This window comes from Argiope bruennichi, chromosome 7 (genome assembly GCF_947563725.1).
Source record: "Argiope bruennichi chromosome 7, qqArgBrue1.1, whole genome shotgun sequence".
In the NCBI taxonomy this organism is placed as follows: domain Eukaryota; kingdom Metazoa; phylum Arthropoda; class Arachnida; order Araneae; family Araneidae; genus Argiope; species Argiope bruennichi.
The window spans coordinates 50,014,112-50,026,584 of record NC_079157.1 but is presented as its reverse complement, the minus strand read 5'-3'; the positions used below and the strand labels follow the sequence as shown (position 1 = coordinate 50,026,584).

At 23.9% G+C, this 12,473-nt stretch overlaps 1 protein-coding gene across 2 annotated transcripts; it reads left to right on the top strand.

Moving 5' to 3' along the window:
- Positions 1 to 29: 29 nt before the first annotated feature.
- Positions 30 to 12,114, top strand: LOC129975934 (serine/threonine-protein kinase 19-like). 2 transcript variants are annotated; one of them, XM_056089231.1, is made up of 7 exons: positions 30 to 111; positions 480 to 572; positions 2,893 to 3,041; positions 4,040 to 4,169; positions 6,335 to 6,431; positions 9,226 to 9,471; positions 11,691 to 12,114. In XM_056089231.1, exons 2-7 carry the CDS (start codon positions 488 to 490, stop codon positions 11,743 to 11,745), a joined length of 762 nt encoding a protein of 253 aa, XP_055945206.1. In that variant the 5' UTR covers positions 30 to 111; positions 480 to 487; the 3' UTR covers positions 11,746 to 12,114. The 2 variants fall into 2 exon arrangements, with proteins under 2 accessions (XP_055945206.1, XP_055945204.1); XM_056089229.1 differs by lacking the exon at positions 30 to 111 and adding an exon at positions 134 to 300.
- Positions 12,115 to 12,473: the final 359 nt, after the last annotated feature.

Genomic DNA, 12,473 nt, shown 5'->3' with positions numbered 1-12,473 from the left:
TAAATTATGATTGGTCAAAAGATTCCACCGTGGAAACCTAAATCCACCCTTTAGCTACTTCCTGTTTGGCAATAGATCAAATTTACAATTTACATTTTCTACAACAAATAGGTAAATTCTACGAAATTTGTTCTGTAATACGAAAGTTTTGTTTTGTAATAATAGCATGGTTAGAGCACTCTAAAAACACTAACAATGTTCATCTTTAATTTATTTAATTTTTTCTTATGATTTAAAATTAGTAAACTAATAACTTCAATATATTCATTGAAAATTTTACATTAATTTCGAATAATTCATGTAAGTGATTTCTAAGAAATAAATAATTTTTTTAAAAAAATGTTACGTGTCAAGATGTCACCTAAATATTCTAATTTTACATTGTCCTATTTTCAATCTTCATATTTATTGTGTTTTCGCAATATTGTATATATTTAAATTTTTTATTTTTTATGATTATTAAATAATTTTTCCTTTAGGAAAAAAAATGATGCGAAAAAGAACCTTGATGAGTGATATATGTGATAATAAACGCAGAAGACTTAATTATGGAGAAAATGGAACAAGTGATGGTAATTATTAAGAATATTTTTTTTAATTAACATGCACAAATTGAAATTTTGCAAAGTTTTATAATTTATTTGCTCGAAATTTTGCAAAGTTTTATTATAAATTTTGCAAAGTTTTTGCAATTTATTTACGCGAGATTTTTATTTTAAAAAAGCGATAAAAAGTAATTTCAAATTCGTAAATTATTTTTAATTTTCTTGTGATTTATTTAGCAATCATTGCTTTCTCAGATATTTTTATTAATATATATATATATATATTTGCATTCGTTCACCACTTGTATCAAGGTTTAATTTTTCTCTACATTTTTAATAATTTATTTCACTACTAATTTTTAATATTTTTCTTTTATTCTGGATAAGTTATTATATTTTTAATTTTTTTTTTAATTCTGTAAAGGTTATTATATTTTTAAAGCTAGGATTGTATCTTTCTTGGAGTTATAATTGAATACATTCAATTTTATTTCTTTTGTGAAAAACATTTTTGTTAATTTGAAAATACCAAACCTTAATTATTCAAATTATTTGGCTCAAATGGTATAATGTGAGCATTCAATTTAATTTTTAAATAGAATATGAAACTCTTATTTTATAGGTTTTACTAACAAAATATCAGATAATATTGTTTTAGTTAGATGAAGGAAATGTTAAGCATTGTGCTTGTTGACTTAATTATTTACTTGTGTTTTACTTGACTTGTGGTTTTTTTCTTAATTATGTTTACAAGGGGAGAAAAAAGTCAGTGAACTTTCTTAATATACTTTTAGTATTTCAATTTATTTTGTAAATTAATTTTTGGCTAATTAAGCAAAAAGAAAAAGTTTATAACAAGTGTTTGTAAAAACTCAGAATTTTCCGTTTTGATTAGTGAAAATGACTGGATATAGTAAATGGCATTTAAATACAATTAGTGGAAGAAACAAAAATTTTAAAAGGGAAGAAAAATTTATCTTTGTTATTATAAAAATGAACATTTTGAGTATTTTTCTTAAATAATATTCTTTAGTTGTAAAATTTATTGATGCACTTTTGTCAATATTTAAAATTACACACTTGAAATGCTTGCATGTCTTGTAGATGAAGTTTTTCATTATTTTCACGATTACCGCAGTAATATTTGAGAATGGGAGGATCTATCATATGTGGTATGAGAACAAAATGTTTATTTGGAACTGAAGAAGATGAATATTTAATGCATATGTGTACTAAAACTTGGAGGAAGATTTTTTATTTACACTTGTTCAATAATAGATTCAATAAATTCTTTTTCTTTTTTTAATACTATTTTCAGCTTTTTTTTAAAGATTATTCGTACTGATTTGTATCTGTCCCACTAAAATTGAAATAATATTCTGTTCAAGAAAATATCTATGATAAAGGAATTTCACTAAAAAAATGCTGTCTCTTTTTTATTTGAAAGAAGTATAGGCGATTACTGCTTCTATTTTCTCTCTTCACTTGTGAGCAATTTTGTGCAGAATTTTATTTTGTATTGATTGCCGCTTGTGCAACTTGGTATTGATGGTAAATATTGAGCCTCAAAAATTTTCTTACTGTTCGTTTCAGTATTCTGAGACAAAAACTTTTTAATAATTCTGTCTCGCTAAGAGCATTTCCGGAATTCTTTCCACCCTATCAGATACTTTTTCATTCAGGTTTTTTCCCCATGTGTATGTGAGTATCTTGTTATTTTTGACTGTATTATTTTATTTTAATTCAATCCACAAGTAATCTGAGTTTACTTTATTGTTAAATGTAAACATCTTCTCCTTTCATCTTTCCTATTTCGATGAATTAAACCCATCCTAATGCATGCACAAAAACGCGGAGGGTTTTAGAATCCGTTGGCAAACAGTATGTTATTGAAAATGCAAAGGATTGAGTTTTAATGAATTTTCGAAAAAATTCATTGTATTGTAATTTGTAATTAATAAATCTATACCAGGAGTATATAGGAGAGGGATCTGATAAGTATTATGCTTTGAGCATTGATCAGACGGCATTTATCTTTTTGACTTCCTCTTGAAGAAGTGAATTTCTTCCTTCCATGGAGAAAGGTGTAGAACCACTTAGGATTATATAATGAAATGTTTCTTTCAATATATATGTTTCATTATTAGATATTGAATAGCATCAGAATTATGGTGTTATTGAATATCTAACTATCCTTCCAAATTCTTCTGAATTTGAATTAGTCTTTTATGATTATTCTTTTAATTATTGCCACTAGTTTATTTTGATATGTTTTAAGAACTTAAATAAATTTGCATTCAAAGAGTATATTTTGTACTAAAGATTATATATAATTTAACTTTTTTAGAACCTGTGCCAACTGATACAAAGAGTGCATTAGCACACATTGCATCAATATTTCCAACGGAAAAGTTCACCAATAGACTTCCTGCAATTGTTATGAGGCATCAAATATATGCATTTATAAAATGTCGAACTGATGTAGATAAGGAATTGGTAAGTTCTTCTCCTCTCTCTTTCAAGTATGTAAAACACAATGATATGTTAGGACATATAAGGGATTGAATGCAAGTTTACAATTATTCACCATATTTGCCTTGAATGATCAGCTTACTGTTAAAATGTTACATTTTTTGAATTTGTCAGTATTTTCTAAGGTTAGAAATTTAATACTTTTTCAAATGAGAAATTTAATCAAAATATCTTGTTTCTTGGAACGAATGAATCTTCCTTAATTACTTGGCCTTAATTACCTGGCCTTAACCTGGCTTATTTAGCCTTAATTAAATCTGGCCTTAATTACATGTCTAGTTATTTGATTTAGTTTGACTAGTGTAAATAATTAGGAATGAACTTGGGATTTGTAGTTCATTACTAACTTTGTCAGAATCATGAACGGAACTTTTAAAAAAATGTATTTCAAATAAACTCGCAATATGTGTCACTTTTTGAAATAAAGCTTTAAATTACTCCTTTAAAAATATGCTTGTTCTGATATTAAGCATTAATTTTTTGCACATAGTTTACTTGTATTCAATCTTCAGCCCACACCTCTCTATCTTCCAAAAACATTTTTTATTCTCTAAAATAATAATAATTTTCTTCTTATTTAATCATATTTTTTAAGATTGTATTCACTTCATCATTATAGAATCTTTGTTTATTGCTGTTCGATTTGAATCGGAAATATTTTCTCATCGGCTGCTGTATATAATGAACAGCAGTCATCTATTATTAACAGAAAAGTTATGCTTACATCAACTTTTATGTATAAAAAAAATAATAATTTGGTAACATCCAATATTTTATGTTATTATATCTATTACCTAATGTTCAAAATTTTTTTACATATATTGTATATTTCTTTATTTATATCTGAATAATTCCTTTTTATATATCTTTGAATAATTTCTTTTTATATATATATCTTTGAATAATTCCTTTTTATATATATCTTTAAATAATTCCTTTTTATGTATTATGGTTTGTTTCAGAATGAATTAAGGAAGAAAGGTGAAGTAAGGTTATTTAAACTCGGTGAAAAAGATGATCAGATAGGTGTAGTATATTCTAAAGACTACAAAGATTATGTAGATAGAGTCTGTCGGAATAGTCTCAAAGTTGGTATGTTTTAATTTTAATAAATATTGTACTTTATTAAAATAATATGGAAATTTTATGCTTCTGCATATTTTATAATTTCCAGACTTTATCTCAGATTAATTCAAGTTGTAAAATATAAAATCTTTCAGTTTAAGAAATGGGATAAACAAAAAATTTTCTTGATTTTTTTTGAGGGGGGGGAGAGATAATTGTTTTCACATGCTTTTAGAAACATTCATCAACTTCCTTTCATTTTTAAGCAATTTCTTTTTGAATTTGCATTTCATTAAAATATTTCTATCAGAAAATAACTATTTCTGGTAATTTTTTTTTCTGAGGATTAATATGTTATCTTTATTTAAGTAATCCTCATACTCAAATGGGAAGATAAAGAGAAATTAATCTTAGAGTTATTAATATTCATAAATTATTGCACCCTTTTATCTATTATAAAAATTATTATTGCACCTATATTATGCTAATTATGTAGTGATACAAATTAAAGAAAGGAACATTTTGTAATATATAAAAGCAACAAATTAAAAAAAAATTTTTGTAATTTTAGTAAAAACAAATTTGTTTTTTTCTTATTTAATGATATAGATTTTAATCTTCATATAAATTTGTTTTATTGTATCGCTTACCTTTGTTTGGTTTTATATATTAATATGAAATATATTAATGGAATTCTTTTATTACTATAAATGATTTCTCTTTGTTTAAATTTAACCTGGGTTGAAGTTTATACAATTTATAATGAGTGTAATATTAAGTTGGAGAGGTAAAATAGATACTTCCTTACAATTCTTAATTAAATCCTAAAAGATTAGACAATGATTTTCCAAATAATGATCAGTAACTAAATTTTTGCTTAAAATATACAAATGATTTCTTTATTCCTTGCTATCTGCACAACTGGTTTGGGAATTTGAATTACAGATAATCTGTATTAAATTTTATATCTGTACAATATTTATACTTACTCTTTATACAATATTCTTATTTTACTGTTTTATTATTATTTTATATCATGTTTGTATATAAAATAGCTTTTACCTTCTGTCTATTTCTAAAATTATTTTGATTCAAAATTGTTATTAACTGCAAAATGTATAATCATTTGACTAAAATACTGTGCATATGACAAACTATACTGAAAGTAGATAGGATATGTAGATTCTTAAGGATATAGATCAGATTGTTTAGCATTTTCAAGTAAATTTTATTTGTTAGTACAGTAGGTAACAAATAGTTTTATACTTATCATATTCTTTTATACTTATATTGCATAGAAAAAAACCCTCTCTGTTTTAAATTACTAATTATTATATCATGATGCTTTTATTTTATCTTTACACAATTATTTCTTAATATGCTTGTGGGAAAAAGTAAAACAATGTTTAGTTGTTTTTTGAAAATTTATTATAATTTACTTACTAAAATTAATTGGAAATTTGGTTATTATATCTATTTGTAAAAAAAATATCATTAAAAAAATTTACTGATTTTTTAATTGGAATGCTTTTGTTCTTAAATATATTTGTTTTATAGAATATTAATGTAAAACATTTTTTTTCTTCTATATCAGATTTTTAAATAAATTTAGTTTACAATTTGATAGTTTAATGAAAAGCTACGAAATTAACTTAAAAAAACATGTTCACCAAAATTTTTAAAGAAGATAAATATGTGTTTATATATATATATATATATATATATATATATATATATATAATATGTATATATATATATAATATGTATATATATATATAATATGTATATGTGTGTGTGTACACATTGTTTCTTTATGTAGAATTTTTTGTTTAAAAAGATTATTGAAAACAGAGAAATATACATGTTATGATATGACATCTTTTTTTTAATAATAAATATTTCTAAAATATCGTGCTTAACAGACAGCATTTTATATTTTTCTTTAGTATCAAAAGATTCAATTTTTGCATATGACTTTAGGATTGTTCCTTTTATATTTCTTTGTATCAGCTATTTTAATTAATATTTTTAAAAGTAAGCAGAAATTGTTATTTTTTTTTATTGTAAAATGTTTTAAATTTGTTATTGTTATTTTTGCATATTATTATTCCTTAATTGTTTTTCAATTTTTTTTTACCAATGTTATAAAATCAACAAACTTATTAATGCTGTGTATATATTTTTTTATGTAGATAACTTTCTTAGAAATGTATTAGCTGTGTGTCCTGACATAAGTTATAGTAACTCAGTTTTAAAGCAAGAATTTGGTCTTCATGAAGACGATATAATGTAAGAATAAATCTTATTTTTTTCATATATCTCCTCTTTCTAGTGTAAAAAGATGAATTTTCTTAGTTTTGGAAGTTTTTGCATTTTTATGAAAGGAATCAAATTTTATTTTATCCACTAGAATTTGTTGAAAAAAGTGAAAAAACTTTTAATGATTAAATGCAGTTTACAGAATAATATATATATATATATATATATATATATATATATATATATATATATATATATAATTAAAAAGGAACCAAGACTATTATGAAATTAATTCTTTAAACTTTACAAAAGAGATTACTTGTATTTCACATACTTCTGACAATTTTAAATGACGAGAGAAACATAGCTGTGCCTTATAATGTATCTGTTTTAAAAATTTATCAAGTTATTTAAATATCCTTATTATTGCATAATTAATTTTTTTTAAAATTAAATTTACATGCAGATATGTATTGCATTTTTAAGATAACCATTCTTCTGATGTAAATATATATATATATATATATAAAATTTTGTGGGAACATTCAAGTCTTAAATATTGAATGAAAGTTGAAAATATATATTTCATAACTAAAACAAAGAAATTTAATTTATTTATTTTGAGATCTTTAATGGGGAAATAACTTTTCTCCTATCACCTTGTTCCCAACATTATCTATACATTTTAAAGTTTTTTCTAAAATAAATATATATGTTAACGTTTTTTAAAGTATTTTATTGATAACCCACCAGTATTTTAATTATAATTGTGGCATAAAGATTTGTTTAGTAGATTTTTTATAGCAAGATTACTTGTTAAAGTGTTTCCCAAGACATAACCACAGATCTTCACAGATCAGAATACCTAAAACCAAAATCATTCTTTGTTCAAAAGTTTGTATATATGTGTTTGTGTAACAATTTGCCCATGTTATCTTGTTGAGTAATCTTATTTGGATTTTAACCAGCTGGGAATCTGTTGCAAGAATTGTAAAAGCCTCAGATGAGTTCGTAAATGGGCCATTTGGTTCAAAAAGAATGGAGGGTTGAATTTACATTTTAACTTTCTTAATATTGCAAAAACTACATTTAATTAGCACCTCATTAAGACACGCAACTTTCTTATTAGAAGGTTTTTTTATAGCTGCAGTTGCTTAGAAGTTAGGGGATAAAAAGTGATTTTCAAGCCCTAATTTTGAATTCTTCTTAGATCAAAATTTTATGTTGCCAATTTTGGGAAGAAAAAAAAAACCTTGTTTGAAATTTTTGTTGTTTGAAATTGTTTAAATAATTAAAGCTTGTCAAGATTTTAAAGCTAGAATAAAAAAAAATAAAAATAAAGTGGATTTAATGGCTGAAAATAGATATAACAACATTATGTAAAAAATATGTTAAAAAATTTTCAGAAGTTACGTTTTTAGCTCTTTTGAATATATTTGTTAAAAAAATTACAGCTTGGCTTCGTACACTACCATGTATTTGCTTCACTTCTATGGCCATTTCTACTTTTAAAATAAGCCAAATTATTTTCTAAAATTCTATTCTTTTGTGACAATATACATAAAAGCAAAAATTCATTAATGTATTTGCTGATTACAGGATCTCATTTACCATTAGGGATTCCTTTGAAATTTGTTTGGTATTTGCTCCAAATGAAATAGACTTCTTTTTTAAATATGATTAAATACTATTGTAAAGATTTAATTTATGTTTTGCTGTTCAAAGAAAATACTTACCATGAAATTCACTATTATAGTGATTGACTAATTTAATAGTTTGAAATGTAAAAGAGTTGGATGCTCAAATTTTGAATTACATTTTGCATTATACATTAAAAATTTTAAAAGATAATGTATTTTAAAATTCTGCATATTTTATGCAATAAATATAAGTTTTGTTATTTAGATGCATTTATTATTTCAGAGCGTTTGTTAATTTAGAGGTCCTTTGCTTTGAGGTCTGCTATATTACTAATACATAATATTGAAAGAGACAACTTTTATAACTTTTATTCAAGTATGGATAATTGTATTAAATGCATAATAGCGATTAATTGCCAAAGATTTCATGTTAGTTTATTGCCTATTTTCAGCATTTAATACACAAATATCAAAATATATTTTTACGAAAACCTTTTGCTCCATTAAATTATAATTAAAGTATTTAGAACTGAAAGAGATAAGATCTTTAATTTCAATATTAATTAAGAAAAGTAGGTAATTTTCTCCTACATTTAAATACTCAAAAGGTAAATTTGTATTTTCTATCAAAAAATGGTATCTGTATTTAATTTAAAGAAAATTGACAGTTAAATTCCTTCAAATATGTTTAAAAGATAAATTTTTAGTTTTTGCTAGCTGATACAGACATTTGGATTTGCTTAAGAACTTCAAAGCCTTTACCTGTATTTGTATATTATTTTTATAATATATGTTACCTAATTATCATTTATTTTGCAATAAATACTGAATTGTGTGATAGCAATGAATTATCTATAATTGCTCAAAAATTTAATATTTCATTGTTTTTGTCTAAAATTGAAAAGTATTTGAAAACAATAACTTAGATAAAAAGGAAACTGCCTTTGTTTTCCAGTTTGCTCTGAGGAATTTTTTAAACAGTATTTTAGTTATCAATATTTAGTTAAATCACATTATTCAGTATTGTTCTGATATACTTACATTTAACCACTGCTAAAAAAAAATCTAATTATTTAAAATACTAATCTTTCTGAAGAAGGAATTAAATTTCAATACTATTTTTATCATTACTTGTTTATGTCAATTTCAAAATTTACATGAATTTTTTCCCTTTCTACTTCCAGTGAATTAATTCAACAAGGTGTGCTAACCTGTCGAGATGTAGGCTGCTATTGGCTGTCTATTCCAAGGGTCGGAGAGTTCATGAAAACCTTTTTGTATGGGCGCAGAGCCATATTGCAACATGTTAGGCGAACAAAGTACAAAGAAATTTTACAGAATGAATTAGAACAAAGGAAGCTGCCAAAAAAAGCTTTGCTAGGAGTTTTATATCATATTTATGACATAATAGGATCTGATGCTGTTACACCGTAAGTTGATATATTGTTTTTGTTTCCTTGACTAATCCTTAAAATTTAAATCTTTCGTTGACACATTTGTATTTTACATATTTATTTTAATTGTACTAAGAATAAGTTTTTGTTTTTTCATGCTCACACAGACAAAACCAATCTAAGACATACTCCATGTATCTTTCAAAACAACTGAAAAATAATGAAATAAAATATTATTTAGAAACATCATATTAAATCTTCGGTATTTTTGTTATTTATTTCTTTTGCTAACTGAATTGATTATTCTGTACATGTTTTAGTACTACTGTAGGAAGGAGAATTCTTCACTGATTTTATTTTTAAAAAATTAGTTTGACTTTCATTTTTGAAGTATTAAACTTCTAAATTTGTTTTTCATATTATTTATATATTACAAATTACTTGACTATAATTATATTCAACTTTGTACTATAAAAGTATCGTTTTTAGTCTATATAACCTTCCTAAAAATCAAAAGACAGTTCTCAAGTTTGCTTTTACTCATTAATATGTATTGAAAAGATTTTTTTCCTTCTTAAATTTAGCATGTGTATTCAGTTTTGCAAATTTCATAATAGTTTTTGTATTCTCGTCTGATGTTTCCTTTTACCACAATTTTACTTTTTTAAATCGTGGAACCGTGGGTGGATAAATATCTATTTTTAATTTTATGATAAATCTAAATTGGATTCATTAATTCATAGAACCTCATAACATTTATAATGTGTGATAAATTGTAAAGTACATTGTTTGTCATATTGATTGCATCTATTTTTAATTCCTTTATAATATTATACTTTGCTGTAGTTTTCAACAGTGTGATAGAATTTTTACATTTGGATCTTAAATTTTTTAAAACTTGGTTGACTAATCTTTTGAAAAATTATTTTTAACTTTCTGACAATAAAAAGGCTCCATTTTGTGTATTATTTTTCTGCTTGTGAAAACTTTTTCTATTTATGTGGGAAGATTTAAACTTTTTGAATTTTTAAAGAACATTTACATTCAAAAGAGAAATTCAGAATTAATGGATTTAGGATGCTATTTAGAGTTTACTTTTGTTCATTTGGAAAATTTGTAACCACCCTGTAAATTCCATTCTTTTTATTAATCTGTTAATTTAAAGGATACATTGCAGTAAATTTCTTTCAAGTTATACTTAAAGAATTCATTTTCAGATAACCTTGAAATAAAATTAAATAGAGGAAAAGTTTTTCTGTAAAGAAAATTAAAAAAAAAACAGTAAAAAATTGTTTTTAAATGCCATTTTATAGAGTTGTGTTAAAAGATATTAATATATCAAAAGATAGAAGTTTACTGTGAATTTGCTTATGTTACTTTAAACAGAAGTCAAAAGGGAAAAAGCTAAATAAAAATCTCAAAAGGACTTCTTTCTGATTTCAAATTATTTCTCATAATGAAATACCAGAGAGATAGAGAAGCTGCTCTAGAGAGAGTATTGTATTTCAAGAGCTGCAAAAACTGTATGCCATGTTATCAAATTTATGTTAAAATTCTATTTGAAACTTATGGGTTTCTATGAAAATAGCAATTAGATAGCATGTTAATTGTCCATAATGTATATTATGGCTATAAATTGAAATGAATGTAAGTTTTTTGTTATCTATTTAAATTATAAGATAGCTGCTGGGAAAATGTATTACCTAATGAATGGTATATTCCAGTTAAAACCTAGTTAGGAATTTCATAATATATATTGACTTGTTTAATCCTTTCTAGGGTCGTGGGAAGTATGCTTCCCACCAAATTTATCAATCTTTGTATGAAATTATGTAGGTTGGCATAAGTTCTGATAAATTTTTTTAGTAAGTCAAACTTAGATGCTTCAATTCTATATCTCAGACAAAATAATGTCTTGATTTACTTAATTATTAATTAACCAAATTAATTAATCAAATTAAAATTATTTAATAAGCTAAATGAATCCCTTTTCTTATTCTAATTTTAAGCCTAAAAATATTTTAACGTAATATGACTAAAAAAATATGGCCCTTTATAGGGTTAAGCAAAATAAAGGAATAATGCAATGTGATTAGTTTAATCATAGAAGTGCAAATTTAAATGAGGACTCTGGCCATTAATGATTTTATGTTTTTTTCTTCTGCTGTTAATAATAAAATCTAATTTTTTAAGTTATTAAATTTATTATAAAGTTTCAACTTTTTATAATTATTATATTAATTTTTTTCTTCTAGTGTTGAAACATCGTCTGGTATTGTCCTACGTCTCCAACCCGAGCTAATAAGATAATATTTAATCTTATTTATAAAATATTTATGCATTGTACTGATATATTTATGAAATTTATTCTAAAAACTTATTTATTACTCTTGACTGTATGATAAAGAATTGTAGTACTTGAAATATATTGAATTTGTTGACTGTATTGCATGGTCAAAATTTGCTCGCCTTAGTATGTTTTGCCTTAATGTGGTGAAGACTACATGCATTTTTTTTTCTATTTACTTATATTTTTGTGAATCTTATACAACTTACCTTAGTCAAGTAGTTATAAAATGATCATATTTATAAATATAAAGAAAATTGCATTCTTTACTTTGTATAGATGGCTGTACTACTACAAGTTATGCCAGTTTTTTTGTTTTCCTTGTATACTTATTACTTTATTTATTCCTTCTTTTAATAAACTTGAATAAGTGTTTGCGGCTGTGTAATTATTTTAGTTAAAAAAAATGAACATCCAATATTTATTTATTTTGTTTTTTAAATTGGAATACGTGAAGTTATTGCATTGTCCCTAGAGAAAATTTTGCTAGCTAATATGAATTATTGCAAATTTATGTTTATAAAAGGAATGAGACCTATTTAGAGAACCTTGTTTGCATTTCTGGTAGTGTGAATTTTTGATGAATGAACTTTTTGAATAATGTGAATTTAATTTGCTTTTTCTTTCAAAAGTCATAAATCTAATTTTGTAATTCCAAACTTATATCTTTTTTTAAAAAAAAAATCTTATT